This window comes from Propithecus coquereli, unplaced genomic scaffold (assembly GCF_000956105.1).
Source record: "Propithecus coquereli isolate 6110/MARCELLA unplaced genomic scaffold, Pcoq_1.0 Scaffold138, whole genome shotgun sequence".
Lineage (NCBI taxonomy): Eukaryota > Metazoa > Chordata > Mammalia > Primates > Indriidae > Propithecus > Propithecus coquereli.
Genome location: NW_012138080.1, coordinates 6,972,168 through 6,991,626, shown reverse-complemented (window position 1 = coordinate 6,991,626; position 19,459 = coordinate 6,972,168). Strand labels below are relative to the sequence as shown.

The window sequence follows — 19,459 nt, the reverse complement described above, 5'->3', positions numbered from 1 at the left end:
CCAATTAATTTCTTTCTATTTTTAGTAGAGACGGGGTCTCGCTCTTGCTCAGGCTGGTTTCGAACTCCTGAGCTCAAACAATCCACCTGCCTCGGCCTCCCAGAGTGCTAGGATTACAGGCGTGAGCCACCGCGCCCGGCCTAGGCTGGTCTTGAACTCCTGACCTCGAGAGCGATCCTCCCACCTTGGCCTCCCGGAGTGCTAGGATTACAGGCATGAGCCACCGTGCCCGGCCTGAAGTGTTGTGTTGACTGGTAGTTACCCAAATTAGGTCCTTATAAGTCCTTTCCGTGATGATAAAATGTACTAGCAAGTGGGTTTGTCTTAAGTCTAAGAGTACTGTGTACAAGGGGCTTTAGGCCAAGAGCTTTCCTGATGAAGTCAACCTGTTCCTGCATTCATGCTGACTGCCTTAACACGGTTGTTAAGGGTTGTAGGGAATGTGAAAAGTATGAGAGAGTAGTTTCTGCTCTCAAAGAGCTTATAATTTTGGTATCATTACTGCAAGCTTAATTGTAGGTACTGTCTTCTTTCTGGACTTTCAGATATTTGGCAGTTACCGTGCAGTTTAGTAGTGTGAACATTGAGGGGTTAATGTTTCCGTGTCAAATCCTGATGATCTCCACAACTATGAAAACTAAACTATTTTCCTTCTTCCTGCACTTTCCTCCAATCCTATTTTAATGGAATTGTTTGGATTTCTTGATTGTTTTCCAATAGTGGGACACAGCGGGCCAAGAAAGATTTCGAACAATCACCTCCAGTTATTACAGGGGAGCCCATGGGATCATAGTTGTGTATGATGTGACAGATCAGGTAAGTTCCAAGAAGAGATTGTTTCAGTGACAAAGCAGGAAATTACTAAACAGATTCATTTAATTGCCTATAAGCCCTCATTATTATTTTTAGGGCTGAAAACTTTGTCCACCCCCAAATATAAATGGGAATCACATCAAAACATTTGTTTTATTTTCCTTTAGTAATAGAAAATTAGTAATTAGTTTTACATTTGCTTTCAGGGGACTGGTGGTATTTATTATCAACTAAATAACTTTGATCATGTAGCCAAGACACTAACATATATAGGCAAGAATTTGTAGGGAATTGCAGGTTGTTTTGGTTTATACTGTGTTCTTGGTGGTACAGGAATTGGCCTGGTAATTAGAATTTGCCTATCATAATTGCCAGAAATAGAATGAGAGGTCTCTGTGGAGGATATGGTTCAGAAATAAAGGATTTGAATAGGATGAGCTATAGGAGGATTTTAGTGGGAGAGTGAGTATCTGAAGATTAGCCATGAGAGGGCAGGGGGATGCAGAGAAATATCTGGGACAGTGTTAAAAATGTGGTCCAAGGGTTATCGCTAACTGTTCTCTTGATCTGAAACAGCTGATTTCAGGGCCCCCCTTTTTTTCTTCTATAAAGAAAAGAATAAAAGATAAACTTTGAAAGTGGGAATTTATTTTTCTCGTAGCAAACGTTAACTCTCACCTCAGCTATAAAATCATAGCTAATTAGGAGATAACTTACACATAGATATTTAGATTCAGTGCCAGTGCCACTGGAGGAAGCATTGGGTAGGTGACACCAACAGGAGAAAAAATGATGCTAATTGTAAAAATCTCCAGTCATTACCAAGAAATATTTTAAAATGAAAATTTTCTTCCCCTAAATATGGCTGTGGAAAAGAAAACAAGTATCTTTATTAAATAACATCTTTTGACATCTCTAGTAATAACAGTAGGTCATCTTATACATAAATCAAAATTTTTTCTAATTTCAAAACCAGGTTTTACAGTACATTTAGATTGCATCTTTCAAAATAATTGGGTTTGCCTGAGTTGTAGTTTAATATTAAGCTGTATTTCCCTTTCAAGTGAGGTATTTTTATCTCCAAGCCTTCAAGTTCCTGTTTGTCATTCATTTAGATATTTATAGTTATTTTAATATATTAGTTTACTTCTTTCCTAGCACTACAGTTGTATTGTAGCTAGAGTTGTCTCACTAGCCCTTCTTTTTTGTCTGTTAGGTCAAGAAGGATGCTTCTCTTTATCACTTGCTTCAGTAGAGTAGTTGTGCCCAGAACTATATTATCATACTTTAACATGTTTGTCTTTTTAGGAGTCCTTCAATAATGTTAAACAGTGGCTGCAGGAAATAGATCGTTATGCCAGTGAAAACGTCAACAAGTTGTTGGTAGGGAACAAATGTGATCTCACCACAAAGAAAGTAGTAGACTACACAACAGCAAAGGTATGTTTAAAGTTTGATTTTCAAACTGAATTTAAAGGTGTTGAATTTTAATTATGTATGGGTGTAGAGTCATACTATGGCCATAACCACCTTAACTTTTAAAAATATGTGCAGCACTAGAATACTTTGACAGTGACAATTTATGTAGTGCCTGTTTGGATCCTGTGAATTTAGTCCTTCCTCAATCTCCATTATAGATGGTAGCAATACACTAAGTGAAAAAGATTTTTCAATGTTAATTGTGCCTTATTATTCTCTTAGGAATTTGCTGATTCCCTTGGAATTCCATTTTTGGAAACCAGTGCTAAGAACGCAACGAATGTAGAACAGTCTTTCATGACAATGGCAGCTGAGATTAAAAAGCGAATGGGTCCTGGAGCAACAGCTGGTGGCGCAGAGAAGTCCAATGTTAAAATTCAGAGCACTCCGGTCAAGCAGTCAGGTGGAGGTTGCTGCTAAAATTTGCCTCCGTCCTTTTCTCACAGCAATGAAATTTGCAATCTGAACCCAAGTGAAAAAACAAAATTGCCTGAATTGTACTGTATGTAGCTGCACTACAACAGATTCTTACCGTCTCCACAAAGGTCAGAGATTGTAAATGGTCAATACTGACTTTTTTTTTATTCCCTTGACTCAAGACAGCTAACTTCATTTTCAGAACTGTTTTAAACCTTTGTGTGCTGGTTTATAAAATAATGTGTGTAATCTTTGTTGCTTTCCTGATATCAGACTGTTTCCCGTGGTTGGTTAGAATATATTTTGTTTTGATGTTTATATTGGCATGTTTAGATGTCGGGTTTAGTCTTCTGAAGATGAAGTTCAGCCATTTTGTATCAAACAGCACAACTGGTGTCTGTCACTTTCCATGCATAAAGTTTAGTGAGATGTTATATGTAAGATCTGATTTGCTAGTTCTTCCTTGTAGAGTTATAAATGGAAAGATTACACTATCTGATTAATAGTTTCTTCATACTCTGCATATAATTTGTGGCTGCAGAATATTGTAATTTGTTGCACACTATGTAACAAAACAACTGAAGATATGTTTAATAAATATTGTACTTATTGGAAGTAATATCAACTGTATGGTGATAAGTATTGTTTTAATTCTTATGGTTAAAGGGAAATAGAGCCTTGCATTATATTTAAAAACAGCCATTTGTGTGTGCAACCAAGGCATTCTAGACCTATCTTAGAGCAGTATCCATTATTTGCTTTTCTAGATAATATACCCAGTAAACAACCTAGGGAGGCTTCTGTGCCGAGTAGGGATTTAACCAACTCTAGCAGTTCAGGGAGCTCAAATTGTATGGAAAACAAGTTTAGAATATATGCTGTCTAGCCCATTATCCTTCTCAAACCATTTGAAATGGCTTCATTTATCAACATTTCGCTAATTCATCTGTGGTAGAGGTGGAAAGCAGCACACCTTTCCTAATTGGCAAATGATCATACTAATGTGCTAATGTTTCTTCCATGCTCTCAGTTGTCAACAATTTTATCCTCCACAATTATATAATTTATGTTGGAGGAGAGTTAAGCATTGAAGTAGAAAGCAGGAAATTTAATTGCCCTAATTTTAGAGATTATATCCCTAAAATTTAACTCAAAACATGAATGCTGGGTGGGAATGACAAGTGAGGGAAATATATTTATTTCAGTGAAATTTTGCATGTGTGAGAATTTTGTTAAATAGGACCTTCAAGATCCCAGGATTTGTTTTTATTGTGGGAAGAATTAGTCTGCTAATTCTGGCATTTTAAGGTGATTGAGGTCAAAGATTGTTTCCTTAGGTTGAAGTAGCAGCCAAAATAGTCTTCACACATGGGCTTGGGATGTGGCTGCTGACAACAAGTTTTATTGTGGCTTCCTTAATTTAATGATAAAATTGAAGCTAAAAACAAGCCAAAAATTACATATTTTTTTTTTATTTTTCACTAAACAGGCAATTGAAATACATGGTACAAAAATAAGTGGTAAGATTATTGTAAAATGAAATGGACAGAATAAATATTCAATTTAATTTTCCATCTATGAGAATTTCACAATAAAATCATAGTTTACTTTGTATTATAGATGTGCTCGTTGGATCTATTTATCCTCACATAAGGCAACTAACCAATTCCTGAAGTTACCAATAGTTATTTGGGTGATCTTTTTTTAATGTTTTAGATGTTTTGGGTTTTTTGGCCTTAATACAGCATAAAGGGGGAGAGAATTGAGAAACTATTTTCTAAAGTAGTTAAATGATACAAAATAAATGATAGACAGTGTGATGCTGTGCACTTCATTTTATACAGCAGAAATTCAAACTGTAGGCTTATTCTTGGAAAGTTAGCAGAAAACATTATATGATAAACTTAACATGTGAGAATATATACAGACTTAGTTTGGAAAATTCTATAGTGGTCTTTCTCCCATGGCAGTCAAGATTGGGAATTAGCACAACATACTTCAGCATGCTTCACTATTTGCTTTCATGTATATGCCAATAAATGCAGTTTTGAAAAAAATATATTACCATTTCTATCCCCATTTTCAAGTACAAACATTTCAAGGCTACTATGGACTTTAATCTGTTCATTTAATAAAGGGAATTACCGCTTGTCACGTTTTAAATGTAAGTGGCTGCTGTTAATTAGCTTACATAGTAAAGAGTGTAATTCTAAACCTAAGCAGTTGTGAGCCCTGAGAAATCCTTACAGAATGATAGCCGTTACTGATCTGAGCAGTAGCTTCTGTTCTTTGACCTTGGACTGAAATTTCCTTTAGCATGTATGTTGCCATTCCATATCTTACATCAGAACTTTGTGTTCCCACTTAAGCTTCAAGATAGCCCTGTACTGACATCGTCTTCTATTTGCTGATGAGCTTAGCTATGGCTCTATGAGATCCCAGGACTTGAAACTGCTGATCTAGCTTTTCGTATTGCCAGCTCCCCGTGGACTCAAATTCCATGAATTTTAAGGGGCTACTTAGAACTTTTATTCCAGTGTGGCATTAGAGTGCACCAGCCAGCCACTCTACTTGAATCTAACCCAGCCATGTTTGCTCATGGAAATGCAACTGGCAGCATCTTACTAGGCTGAAACAGTTTCAGCTTGAGTTTTAAAGGGAGGTCTTAAACTTCTTAAAGCATGACTAATGTAATTAACAGTTGTGCTGATATTCTTCAGTGGTATTCACAACCAGATTCATAGAGCTAGTACCCTTTAGTCACATTTTAAAAGAGACTGAACAACATCTTAGATCATCTCTAGGTAAGGTAGCATTTTCTTGGGAAACAGGGTATTCCAAAATAAAATGTTCTGTGAAAATTCCTGTTAGTTGAAGCCGATTATAATTAAGTTGACAGGAATAGAATGTCACATTCTGCATTCAACTGGTGTAATATTGACCAGTTTCTGTAGGGTTTTCTTCAATTTTTATGCTAATATTAATTAGAAACTTACTTTCATGCTTATCAAATACTAGTAAATAAATAGGTTTAATTCTTAAGGGCTGTTTATTCTGTAACATACGCAGTGGAAAAACATGTTCCAATTTATAGCGGTGTCAAAGAGGATATCAGTTTAAAGACAGAGGCTTTTAGACATCTCTGGCTTTTTAACCAATTCTAACCAATAATTTAATCAATTATCATAAATTGATAATTTATATCAATTATGTAATAATAGGACTTTAGTTCCATTATAGTGTGCTTTCCTACCAGGTTCATTCAAGGCCCAGATAAGATAGAACTTACTTAAAATGCTTTTCTGTAGCATCTGTGGTTACCAGCAATAACTGATTTTGCTTCGAAAAGCTATAGAATGATGTTTTAAATGGTTGATCATAGATTTCTCCCCCCTGCCACCCCCTCATCTATTAAGGTACTTATGTGTCAACTCCCAAGCAACAAAGAATCTTCTCGTCACTGTTGATAGCTTTCTGTACTGAACCAGGCTACATGATCCTATCCATTCCCTCCCTGACCCTGGACAACTTCCAAGGGAGAGTAGGAGTGGAGGGATGAATGCTCCCAGAGGTACCCTTAAGCTTGATAATTAGCTCCAGAGCCATGCTGAAGCAGATGGCAGTTCCGCATCCCTGACATTTTAAGATACTAGTAGTTAGGCAGGAAGGTGCAGACCTAAGCCCTGAACATACAAAGTAATTTGTAGAGGTTCTATTCATTTACCCCTTTTCTTCTGTAGACAGAGGGTTAAAGTACTTTCTAACAATCTTCAAAGAGGGATTTACAAACCTGTTTAGTTTTATGATAAGGCCTAAGTTTTCTCAACAACCATTCACTCTTTTCATTCTCTTGGGTCCTCTTCTATGTAAGTATTTGGAACCCTGTTTCTCATACCAGCCTTCTGTAAATGATCTCAGCAGGTGGAATAGTTGAGATTTATCTGTTCTGTTTTAAACTGGAGCGGGAGGCAAGACTCTTAAGTCTTCTTATTTTATCAAAAACTGCAAAGCCACATGCTCTTTGTAGAGAAGCACCAAAAGGAAAACCTTAGTGTGGAAGGATTCATTGTAAATAAAAACAGTAATTCAAGAGCCCTCCCTTCAGGAAAAAAAGGCATTTTAAAGCTAGTATACTAGAGTTAAGTTTCCCCCTTGACTTTAGTGTTGAGTGGCTCTTGCAAGGACTTTAGAAAGCTTTTCTCATCACCCAGCATTTGGCTGACAGACTGCATCTCTGCCTGAGAAGATGCCTGCAAGAGAAAGAGAACCATTTGTCACAGGCATAACATTGCAGAGGAAGAAGTGACAACAGCAGTCATCTGCATTCATTTTAGAACTAAGATGACTACTCAAAATTGCTTTGATGCAAATATGAGTAGGTATGTCCCTGCTCTTGACATACCTACAGTGAGTTCTCACCTCGAAAATCTTTTTCTTTCTGTTAAATTTACCTTTATTTATCTCTATACTTTATATATAAATTTCTACACTTTATATTTTAATTTCAGAATATTATATGGGTACAAACGTTCTGGTTACAAAAATTTCTTTTGTGCCATTTGAGTCAAAGTGTGCCCATCCCCCTCAGACAGCATGCACTGCACCCATTAGGTGTGAATTTTCCCCTCCTCTCCCCTCCCACCTGCTTGATTTCTGATCAGTGTTATTTCTATATGTGCATAGTGTTGATTGATTAGTTCCAATTTAATGGTGAGTACATGTGGTTATTTCTATTCTTTCTGCCCAATACAGGAATCACCTAGAAAATCTTCTGTAAGTTAAGCACTACAAACATTTTGCTGTAGGAGAGGACATTTCAGAGAGCATACAGTCCAGCTGTGGAATTCTAAAGAGCACTGACAGTAGCAACCCTATAGAGGGTGCGCCAGCCCCCTCCTGCTCTCCCAGCCCTTCTTTCCCATCTTTCTATAGACTTTCCTGAGGCGGCAAAAGGAAGTTATACTACTTGTTAAGTCTCCAAGGCATGTTACCCCCTCCATCCCCCTACCCCCCTAGCTCTTTTGGAAGGGAGTGGTATGGGAAATTGTAGAGACCCTTTGTGCGGGGGGGTTGAGGTAGGTGAAGAGTAATTGCTAATTATGGGTTTCTGTGGGCACCTGGTACTGTCACATGCTTGGAGACGGAACACCAAATGAGGTGGGCAAGGAGAGCCTGCAGAATGGGGTTGGCCTGATCATGGCCCCATACTGCAGAAGTATACACATGCCGACATAAAGTAGGTATAGGTAAGTTTTGCTGCTGTTGTCTTAGGGTGGTGGTGACAAGACTGCCATAGAAATGGAAGCATGGGGCACCCTCATCCTCAGCAGGGGTGAAACTGAGTAACAGAAAACATCACAGTGAGCTTTTGTTAGCACAAGAAGACCAGCAACTCCTTTTTCAGTACCATTGGCTGTCTTGTTCCAGCATCTCATTTGTTTGATTAATTCTTGGCCCAATAAGCTTCTGTACCCTCATGAGCACTAGGGTTGGAGGGCAGCTTTTCTTCTTGGGTTCCTCTACTTACCAGGTTAAACCCCTTCACATGGGCACTGCTCTGCTGCCATGGGCTTTTTGTCAGGGATGAGGGTGCAACCAGCCAGCATGTCCAGAGACGCCAAGATAGAGTCATATAGGCGATCTGCATGGCTCTCCAGCTCACTAGACTGCTTCGCAATCCTCCCAAGGACATCCTTCAAAACTAACAATGAGGTTCAAAGCAATTAGACCAAAAAACCCATGCAAGTGTTGCCTAGTAAGCATTTTCAAGAGAATGTACAAGGGTATATAGCATTTTGCACAAAAAGGGACTTGGCAGTGGTTTCAGAATGTACGCCTTTTCAAACAGTGATTCTCCTGGGCCTTCTGTTGCACTTTGACTTTTTTTTTTTTTTAAAGCCAGTCAGATTTAGCAGTGGGGGACTGAATACCAACTTTAGTGACACTAATGTTAATAAGTTCTGATAACCCACTACCATCGGACCAGCCAACGCTTTGACTTCTGATTAAAGCTGAGGAAAGAATTCACTGGTGTCACTTTGGAATTATATAATTCACAGAAGGGCAGGTAGATACGGTTCTATGATAACAGGTATTTGACTTCAGAGGTAAGACACAGGGCACATCCAGATCTGTCTGGCATAAGGCTTAAATGACATGAAATAACATGCCAAGATTGAGATGCTGGCCCCTGCCACTGGATCCTATCAACTTGTGTTGGCTGGGGGGGAGACTGTCATATCACATATGGGTGCTCTGGTAATGTATTTGGGAATGCTTGTGAACCCTTTTTTGTGGATCCTACATTTACAGATTTAAAAAGAAAATGATCTGAGAACAGGCAAAGACAAGATTGTTAGTGAGGCCAAGATTCCATTCCTACACTGTCAGAAGTGTTCATGTGAGGAACGGATGGGCTTCACAGCAGGCTTATTTTTTTCTCTTTTAAAAAACTTATTTCTTTTGTTAAACAAAGGCTGCCTTGGCTTCCTGCGCCTTTATCAGCTGTGTTAACACTCTCCCTAGTTTCCTCCCACAGCTGCAGCATCTGCCAGCACAGGAAGGGAAACGGGAAGCTGCCTATCTGCAGACAATGCTGACTTGGAAGGGTGGAAGAAGGAACACAGGCCGGCTGTGTTGAGATCAGCCCCTAGGGAAGCCACATCGGTGCAATGTCATCGGGGCAGCGTGCCGTCCTGACAACTCACGAGAGTTGGCAGAGGAATACAGCCAGAGTGTGCAGTAAAGCTTGGCGGTGAGGGTGGCTGGGCTGGGTTCTCTGCCCCCACCTTCATCAGACCTTTGCCCCAGTCTTCCTGTGAGTTGCCAATGGATTTCAGGGAACTTTTATTCTGGACTGTTGGAATATTTGGTTGAGACCAAGTAAAAGAGAAGCTGGGAAGGAATGAAATGGACGTGTTTGTGTGCTGGCTCTACTGACTCGACAATGTGCTCCTGGAGAAAGAAAGTAAACTGTGCACCTAGCCAGAGAGAGAGTGTGAAGTGTTAAGGAGAACTTGTGATTTTCACAAAACAGACAAGTTCCTGATTATTCCAGGCAGAGGGCAGGGCACTGTGTAAATCTCACAGAGCCTGGATAGAAACCTGAAAAACCACAGAAAACCCAAAGTCTCATTTTGTCCAATAAAATACCTCTAGATCCCTTTTGAGAAAAAGGCAAAGTAGGATGTTCTTATTATAGATTAAGCACTAAAAAGTATTATTGAACTGATTTCTAAATGAAGGTAAAAAACCTATAGCTTTTAAAAGGCCTGCTTTTACTTGTGGCCTCAGTGGAGAGAGGAGATACCTGGTATTTGAGCTCTTTTCTCGTCTTTCTCAGGCCCCTGCACCTCTAGACACTGTGGCAGCAGTGGGGAACCAGTGTACCGGGGCTCAGCCAGGCTGCCATTTCTTGTGTGGCAAGGTGAGAGTAATAATACTACGTATCCATCTCACAAGCCTGTGATTAAATGAGAAAAACTGACGTGCCCACTGCGTCAACACACCGTCTGGCCCATGGAAAATGTTCAGTAAAATGCTAATGTAATTACAAGTAGCAAAGGTGCCTGGCACGTGTAATTTCTGCCCTAATAAAAAGCCTAAAATCTTTGTGCAAGAGACACCAGAAGAGCCCAAAGGCCTTAGGAGGGCAGGGGCCTGCAAAGGGCCCACCTAATACACACCGGACAACCACTCGCCTGCTGGGAACCCTTCTGTCTATTCACAGCTCTCAACCCTAGTGATTTTTCTTCCCAAGATGTCTGGAAACATTTTGGGTTGTTACAACTGTGGGGAAGGGGAAGATTTACTGGAATCTGCTGGGGCCAGGTTGCTGCTAAACATCCTGCACTGCATAGGGCAACCCCCCATAAGAAAGGATTACGTGACCAATACAGCAATAGTACTGAGGCTGAGAAACCCTGTCCTACACCCTCTCCCACCAGGAAAGTACCTCCTCATTTCCTTAAGCTCCCAGGGCCTGCTCAGCTTTGCTTACGCTGCTGGATTCCAGTGTAAATCCTACGTCACTCCAAACACAAACTGAGGCATAATACAGATGGGCTCTCTTAGCATTTGGTTGTATGAAGTCTAACAGGAAATTAGGGGCTGCATTTGGGGGTCCATCAGTTCAAGGGTTTAATCTAGCATCCTCCCTTAGCTCATTCTCCGTATTATATCCTCACCCCTCTGCCCCATAAAGACAACGAGGAACATAAGTCTTTGGGCATACTCTTGAAGTCAATCTTTGCACTTTCCTATATTGGGAGCCCATCCTATAAAATGGGCATGAGCGTGATTTGTATGCCACTGCCACCAATCTCCTGTCATCAGTTCACTACTTCGTTAAATCTATTCCTTGAGAATAGACTAACTCCTCAAATTCTTTTAATCAATACAATCCTTTTCTGAAACAAAGCCTTCCCAAAGAAGAACACAAAGCAGATAACCAGAGAGGAGTTCAACCTGAGCTGGGCAAGGCAGGGAACCACTTAAGGATACCCACTGAATACTCCAGCCACAAACTAAGGACTGCTGGATTAAAGCCAGGATTCTCACCTAAAACACCACTAGAAAAGTACAGAAACAAAAGAGAGTCATTCTTGCAGGCCTGATGCCTAATTTCTAACGGGCTTACTTTTCTAACTACACCTGCCTCTTCGTGGGTTTGCAGGGCACTGGCAGACAGGCAGTGGGAATCTAAGGCAGTGGGGGAAGGGGCTCTTGCAATATCGGCTCCTTACCAGGAACAGTGTGGGCCCCTGGGCCTGCTGCTGAGAGGGATTGAGAGCTCCGGCTAAATTAAAAACCTCAAGTATCTCACCTGGGGTGTTATCCAACAGGCACTGAAGAAGAATCTCTCCCTTCTGTAAGACACTCTCCGTCAGGGACTGATGTTCATCTATATCTTTCTTAAATTGCTTAAAGCATATCAGAAAAAGAAAAACAATAAACTTCATTTACTAAGATTTTTGTAAAAGTTATTCAAAATGAGCACCATGCAGGGTAGCTTGATTCCCCTTCTAATGTGAAAGATTTCACCCCACCTGGTCTGCAGAATTCCCCGAGTAAACAGGGCAATAGTTTTAACTTCAGCCCCTTTGCACACAAGGTAGACAGAATCAATGCTTTTTTTCTGTTTAGTTTGACATCAGAAGAGTTTTCTTTTCCCTGTCAGAGGCTGGCTCATGAACAGCTTGGAGTCAGTTTCCTTCTAGTGCCCTCACCTCACAGGGCTCTCTTAAATTCCTAAGGGTATGGGATTCTCAAAATAAACTGTATTCCATTCTAATGGGCCTGATAAAGCAGAACCAGGAGAGCTCTGCCATTCAACTGACCACCACAGCTGCCTCCGCCTCGGCTCCTCCCCACTGTCTGCAAGCTGTGCAGTCCTCTAGGGTAACGAGAAGCTGTGAGTCTCCCAAACAGCTCGTTTGTTTTCCCCACATGGCTACCAAGCCTTGTAGCTGATTGGTTCCGATGTTCTGTGAAGTCAATCCATGACTACCTTTAGTCCAGGGCGCAGAACTTGGTGTTTAACATTTTGAAGTGATAATTTTACTCTTCAATTTACTACTTCCCTATCTTCAGTTTTCCTTTGCCTTGATAACTATACTTACTATTTTCTTCTCTGGTACTCTATGTGGTTTATATGCTGCCTCAACCCTACTGTGTTATTTGGACAAAGTACCAATATATGAGAAAATGAGTCACAATTAAAATATGTAAACGCATAACATTTGCTTATAGTAGGCCTTGATCTAAGCACAAGTCAAGGGAGCTCTTATGTATGCATGAGCCATGCACCATTCTGTGGGGAAGGGGTTGATAGTATAGTCCCACTTTGTGACACAGTTAAATGGGTGACCCAAGAGGCCTAGGCCTCACTGACCTGTAGGAGTAACTCCTAGACCAGATCTCAGCTCTACTCACAAAGCAAGATGACTGATTTGGCTAACTTGGAAGCTGAGGCACAGATGGATGGGATGAGGAATAAATGGAGGGAATGGAGTTACTCTATTTGCACCTGGTCTGACAAGCTAGAAAGGCCATCGAGGTAAGTCTAATGGGTCAGGTTCCTCTCCCTGCAGTGGTACACTGGCCCTGCACCTCCTGGGCGTAGGCCCTGCATAGCTATGTGCACACATGCAGTCTGCACACAGGATCCTTGGGCTCAGCCATCTTTCCCTTCCTTCAGCTCACTCTGGGTGAGGAACTCATGGCAACCTCTTCACATTGCAGGAAACAACATTCCCACCAGGGTGGAGAAGTTGGCCTGGCCCACCCAGGCCAGGGAAGGCTCCTCCCCTAAATTTTAGTTGGCTCCAAGCTGGAAAACAAAGGCCATCTCTCCAGCCGAGGTGTGGTCCCAGTGAGGCCATGAGTCAGCCTGGCCCCAGCTGTGCAGCCCTGGCTCATGCACATGTATTAATAAATCACGCCCTCTTCTGCTTGGTCAGGTTATAAGGTTGTAGAAATTCAAAGAACTGTCCTAGAAAACCCCTTCTAGACTACCATCAGGCTCAGACCACAAATACCACCTCTCCTACTTCATTAAGAGGTTAGAAAGACTGGCTATCCAGATACGCTAGAAATCAGTCAGTAGTTCAGCAAAGGTTAACATTATACTTAGGGATAACAACTATATAATTTAGCCTCCAAATCTGGACACTTCTGAAAATGAAAGAGGATTATTATTAATAATTATGCCAGAATAACAGGCACAGACTAGGACCTGTAGGCACCCTAAATATACTTAATCTAGGATAGAGTTAACAAAAATCGACAAACAAGTATTTTTTAAAATAACAGATGCTTAATGAAAATGAAGCCAAAAAAGAGCAAAACCATGCCCAAACACATACACTAACAAGCAACTGGTGTCAGATTGTTGTTTAAATACTACCGAAATGCCCTATTGTATATGCTAGAGTAAGTATTAATACAGTTTCAGTTCACATCTTTAATTAGCAGTGCAGTCCAACAGAACTTTCTGTGATGATGACAGTGTTCTGTATCTGCACTGGTCAGTGTGGCAGCCACTAGACAAACGTGGTGGCTGAGCACTAGGAATGTGGCTAGTTCAACTGAAAAATCTGAATTGTAACGTCACCTAATTTAAATAGCCATACGTAACTAGTGGCTCCATAACAGTGCAGGTCTGTACTTAACAATCTCTGAGATATTTGCAAAATTACATTGCAAATCACCCTCAAGTATTTTTGATTCAAGATAAATATAATCTATTTTCTCGAAATCCTATTTGGCCTGGGAAATAACCCATGCATTTTACAAAGTTTTTAGCAGTAAGCATTTGAAAACGGCCTCTGATTAGATTTCAGGCATAACAGGCAACTGAACTACAATATACTAGGCATCAATTATTTGAGATTTTCCTTTGTAATCAAGTAACTTAGCCACAAGTCTCATAAGTGAACAAGCCAAAGCCAGGACCACATATTACCCGGTAAAGCTGCAGAGAAGACTTGAGACCTATAAGATTGGACCTGGGTGGAGTCCCACGGTCAGTAACATCTGCGACATTATACAGCCAGTGGATCAGCTCTTCCAGCTGACAGCAAAATGTCTGTGGAGACAAATAAAAGAACACATGGCGTTACTGACTGAACTGCTATTTACATTATCAAAAGGCTAAAAATATCAGAACTCTGGGAGACAGACTGTGCATCGTTCCAGAGCATTCCCTTACCAAGGCATTGGTCTCTCCCCTCCCTACCTATCCCTACCCCACAACTCTAGACCTCCCTCTGCCAGGACAATGAAAAGTCTCACTTGGTTCTCTCTCCCTTCAGCCTGAATGTGACACCAAAAATGACCGGCTGAGAAGACCTAGCCCTGCAGTTGGGAATGGACCAGCCCAGAAGAGGCATGCCTGCTACAGAAACCAATTCTTGGGTCAGGACCATTACTATCAAACTGTTTCTGTGGAAAAAGTGAATGTAAAATACAACTAAAATCATGACTAACCCAAACCCACAGCCAAAACCAATTTTACCTCACGGTATCTCAATCTTTAACACAAAAGAAGGGTATATGATAACATTTGTCCTGTTGCTTCACAGGACAAATACAATCCACGTGACATCTGGGAAGGGTAAAGCCCTCTTAGAGTGCTAGGACATGTCCGTGGCGTTGGCTCACAGGCACCTGCCATCTGCAGTGATGATGCGGCATCTGAGTGCTCACAGGGAAGGCAGGGCAGCAGAAGCACCCCTGAACCTTCAGCATGCTCTGGGACTGCACGGAGCCCTAAACATGAAATTTGTTGTTTAACCCACACAACTTCCCAAAGAGGCAGAGCTCCAGATTTTACGAAAGAGCATACTCAAGAGACTGAGCCCAGGGAGTACGGGGGTAAGGGCAACATACGTAACCTAAACATCTGTACCCCCATAATATGCTGAAATAAAAAAAAGAAAAAAAAGAGACTGAGCCCAAATTCCAAAGACAGCAGGGCCACGATTCCAATTCAGATGTCCAACCCTGACAACCCTGTTCCATGCAGTATTAACTATACCTCCAGATATTAATAGGTGGTCCACAAAAGAAGGGTCAGTGGCCAAGAAGTCTGGGCAACGGTACATCTAATGTCCCTAACTCTGCAGAGTTACACCACTTTGGCAAATGAAGCTCTGAGAAGTCCTGCAGTCAAGAAAGCCACTTACCTTTGTTTAGCCCAGTGTTTCCTAAAGGCATCTGTGCTCAGATCCCTTTTGTGCAAAACACCTCTGTGTTGGGAAACAGCCAGGGACAGTGGTTAAGAGGTCAGGCTCTGCAGACAGTCTCCCTCTACCTGGGTTTGACCCCTGCTCAAGCCCTTGCTAATTATAAGTCAGCAAGTTACTTAACCTCTCTCTGCCTTTTTCTCCACTTAAATGAGAATGGTACTTACCTGGTGAGAGTTGTGAGAACCAAATAAGGTACAGCACAGTGCCTGGCATATAAAAGGTGCTCAATCGACGTTAGCATGTTCTGTTATGCGGTAAATTGGGGGAAGAAGAGACAAGAAACCCATATACAGAGCCTCTTCATGTTGGACGTCTTTACCTTCACACACTGCACCAGCGACTCTTTTCCCTGTTCTCCTCTCCTGGGAAGCTGCCCTTCAGCACCTGGGTCTGAGAATGGCCACCGGTCCAACATAGCTGGCAAGGAGGGGTGTGTTTTCAGCAGTCCAGAGGAGACCCCGAAGGCCTGGCTGCTCACTAGACTGCCTTCCCCTGCAGGGTCCTGGGCACGGACAAAGGAACGCAGGAAACAGTGGTTCTGGCCCTCAGTATCCCCAGACCTCTGCAGGGCAGCCCCGGGGGGAAGCTGGCTTTGGCCGGAGTCCGATGGGAAGGAAGCTGGCCCATCACTGTCTGACACTTCCAGGGAGCTCTGCCCTTTGGCAGCCTCAGTGGGCAGGGTAACCAAGGTGGGAATGGATCCTAGATACGAAACCAAACTAGAAACCTGTGTCAGCCGAGTGGGCAGGGCGAGGTACTCGTCGTCACTTTCCACTTCCTCTTCTGCTTTCCATCTAGACTCTGTACAGGCAGGGTGCTGGACACTCTGGTTGGCCTTCTTCTCCCTCTCTGGCCTAGATGAAGGCCACCCTCTGTCCCGTTTCCTCAGCTGGGGAGAGCCCACCTTGGGGTGCTTGCCCATGGGTAGCCGGTCCTTTGCACCCCTCAGGGCTGGCTCTCTGCTCTCCCAGGTAGCATTCCTATTGCCTGGGACTCTGGGGGTAGATGTGAGCTGGCTCCAAGATGCCAAGCCCATGTTGCCCTGCTTTTGGGGTACTCCAGAGGGCCGCCGCTTAAAGCCTGGCTCTCTCGGCCCAGAAAATGGCAGGTCAGTGGCCTCTGCTGGTGGGCAATTGGAGGACACATTAGTGGGTGATTTGAGGGTGCTTGCTGGGGAGACAGAGAAGCTATCCAGGTCTACACCCGAGTCCTGCAGGACAGGGTTGGTCAGCACACAGCTATCAAGGTGCTTTGGGAGCTGAGGCCCAGGCCTCAGTGGGTAAGTATAGTCGAGCAAGTCTTCATACTCTTTATTTGGGTTCCAGAGAGGGGACTGGCGGTCAGGTGAAGGAGGCAGGGAATCTGGCAGCACACAGGCCCAGTACTCAGCCTGGAAGGAGAGGCGCCTCCGGCCTAGCCCACTAGCATCACCCCCAGAGGACACAGGCTGTGGTGACCACTGGCGCTGAGGCCCTAGCCCCGCCACAGAGGGGGATCCCTGGGGGACGACCAGCTCCAGGGAGGAGGAGACCTTGGCAAGGGAGCAGCTCTGGGGCTCCACCTTCTCTTGGCGATCGTGGAGACTGCTGCCCGTGGAGGAGGCCGAGATGCTGCAGCTGGAAAGCTGAGGAGCAGCGGCACGTGGGCCCACCATGGACTTCGGCTGTGATGGGAAAGGGAACCCTGAGCTGTGAGGCCGCTGGCTGAGGTCTAGCACCTGGGGCCAATCAACCGGGGATGGATTATCTTCAGTGTCAGCATCGTGTGCTGAGCAAAGAGCTGTAGTTCCAGGGAGCCTAAGAGTCTGAGGTAGCTCCCCAGAGGCAGAAAGCTTGGTCTCCTCCATCTGTAATGATAAGAGGGAAGAAAAAGCACCCAGTTGAAAATAATCAAACCAAATATCTTTCTTAGATGACAACCCAGGAGTTTCCTTGTGGGCACAGGTGGTATTCAGGAAAAATCTCAAAATGAAAAGTCTGCCACCCAAGGCAAGAATCAGACCCTGAGTGTGTGCTGCCAGTGGCAGCACTGAGACTCGGCCTGCTCTGGGAGCAGAGCTGTCCTCCCCAGGCTGACCCTGTCCCTAGCCCTCTCAAAGTTCTTCCTCCACAGATGCCCAGCTGTGGGACAGCTCCATCACGCTGAAGCTGGAATACACTGCTGAAGCTTTGAGAAGCGCATCTTGGCAGATGAAACCCTCAATCGCTCTGTTGCTAATAGGAGACGTCCAGACCCAGCAGGCCCCGCCCTGCTCGGCTCCCACGTCAGCGTAACTGAACACTGGCAGAATGAGTCACTCATCTCAGCTTCTTCGCTGTGGACTTTTTATCTGCTCGATGGAGAACTCACCCCTGAGGGAGGCAGGACAGCACTGTGGTTAAGGGCACAGGCTTTGGAACCAGACAGACCTGGTATCAACCTCCACCTCTGCCACCTTCCAGATTTATGACTTGAGCTTCACTTCCCTCCCCTGTAAAATGGGGATGGTAACAGCACCCCTCCTCAGGAGGTAAGGACTGAATGAGCTCACGTATGAAAAGCACATGGTGAAGAACTCAACAAACAGGCATCATGACCATAAGCACCAGACTCGTACAGAATGGCCCATCACCTGGCTCTGCTTATTTGCTTCCTGCCTCACCGACTCTCTGGCTCACAGGTGCCAGGGCCTCCCACCGCCCCTTGTTCCTAGGCAAGTGGGGCCCAGCCTCTGTTCTCTCCCAGTCTCACTCAGAGCCTCCTGATAGGATAGCGCTCCATGAGGGGAGCAGTGTAGCGGCCAAGGCCACAATGACACCAAGGAGATCAAAGGCATTCCCAGGAAAGGCCTTGGCAAGCAGAACATAAAAGGATGTCAGGGTTGGGAGGGAAAGATCATTCAGATCACCCTCCCAATTATACTGAGGGCCTGACAGATTCAGTGATTTGTCTGCAGCCATAGAACCTAACAGGAGTCCCTGTGTGACTCCCACTAAGAGAGGCTGCCTGGCAGTAAAGAGGCCCAAAAAGTTCTCCCTAACCAGGGACAGTGCTAACTACCACTGGGGCTCCAAGACTCTGACAGGTCCCCTGGGTTCAAAGAGGATTCAGTCTCAGAGCCCTCAGGAGCCCTGGACCCTCCTTTCCCAAGTCTCCTCAGGGTCCCCCTGAAGCCTCAGATCACCAAGTCAGAAACAGGACGGGGATCCCTTTGTCAGAGCTCCCCTGGCCTATCCCTTTGGATAGCAGACTCTTGGCCATATGAGCCCGGTTCTCAAAAGGTCATCAGTCACACCTCTGAGTATAGGAGATGCTGTGGACAGAGCCCCCTGCTGGCCCCGAGGCCCAGCTCTCCAAGTGAACCTGTTACACAGGAATCATCATACCCAGGCTCCCCCAATTCCCCACCCTGCACAGTAGCGGGAAAGGATGCAAGATGGTGAAGACATGCTGGAATAAACTCCCAAAGGACGGCACTGGGTCAATACACAGTACCTTTGCCTTAGAACCTACCTGACTTCCCACAGAGCACAAAAGGTCTCCAGTCCCCGCGCTGGCAGGATGACGCAGGCAATGAGGGGCAGGCTTCAGACCATCAGCCACCAGCTCTTTGTTGGCATTGCTGGCCTGTGGCTGGTAGGCTGCCAAGGGGCCGTCAGGGTCAGCCCCAGCCCAGCAGGCAGGAGCGGGTGGCCCTTCTGCCCGCCACACAGGGGAGATGGGCCCTCCCTCAGCTTCCAGGTGTGGGGGCTGCTCCCTGTTCACGGGCCCTGGAGTAGCCCCCTCTCGCTCCCCGCAGCTCCATCTCCTGCAGGACTGGGCCTTCGCGGCTGCAGATGCTTCCACCTCTGCCTTTTCTTCGCCCAGGGCCATTGAGACTCCCTAGGTCAGGGTTCCCCTAAAGCTTTAGGCTTCCTATAAAACAGGAAAAGGGAAGAGAGACATCTGTGTCCAGGAAGCCTTACTGTTTAATGATTAAAGCAAACATTTATTTATTTATTTATTTTTGCCAAATAAAAAAG

General features: G+C 44.0%; 2 protein-coding genes across 2 annotated transcripts in view; one reads left to right on the top strand and one right to left on the bottom strand.

Moving 5' to 3' along the window:
• The window catches only part of RAB1A (RAB1A, member RAS oncogene family), a 30,078-nt gene extending 26,744 nt beyond the window's left edge, over positions 1-3,334 (top strand). The window contains exons 4-6 of the mRNA XM_012639201.1: positions 721-816; positions 2,122-2,253; positions 2,515-3,334. Coding sequence (XP_012494655.1) covers positions 721-816; positions 2,122-2,253; positions 2,515-2,712 — 426 coding nt within the window. The 3' untranslated portion in view covers positions 2,713-3,334. The remainder of the gene's footprint in view (positions 1-720; positions 817-2,121; positions 2,254-2,514) is intronic.
• A 3,395-nt stretch (positions 3,335-6,729) lies between these two features.
• The window catches only part of CEP68 (centrosomal protein 68kDa), a 28,748-nt gene continuing 16,018 nt past the window's right edge, over positions 6,730-19,459 (bottom strand). Inside the window, exons 2-7 of the mRNA XM_012639200.1 lie at positions 18,951-19,352; positions 15,778-17,304; positions 14,174-14,296; positions 11,534-11,630; positions 8,237-8,410; positions 6,730-6,959 (exon numbers count right to left, since the gene is read on the bottom strand). Coding sequence (XP_012494654.1) covers positions 8,241-8,410; positions 11,534-11,630; positions 14,174-14,296; positions 15,778-17,304; positions 18,951-19,310 — 2,277 coding nt within the window. The 5' untranslated portion in view covers positions 19,311-19,352 and the 3' untranslated portion in view covers positions 6,730-6,959; positions 8,237-8,240. The remainder of the gene's footprint in view (positions 6,960-8,236; positions 8,411-11,533; positions 11,631-14,173; positions 14,297-15,777; positions 17,305-18,950; positions 19,353-19,459) is intronic.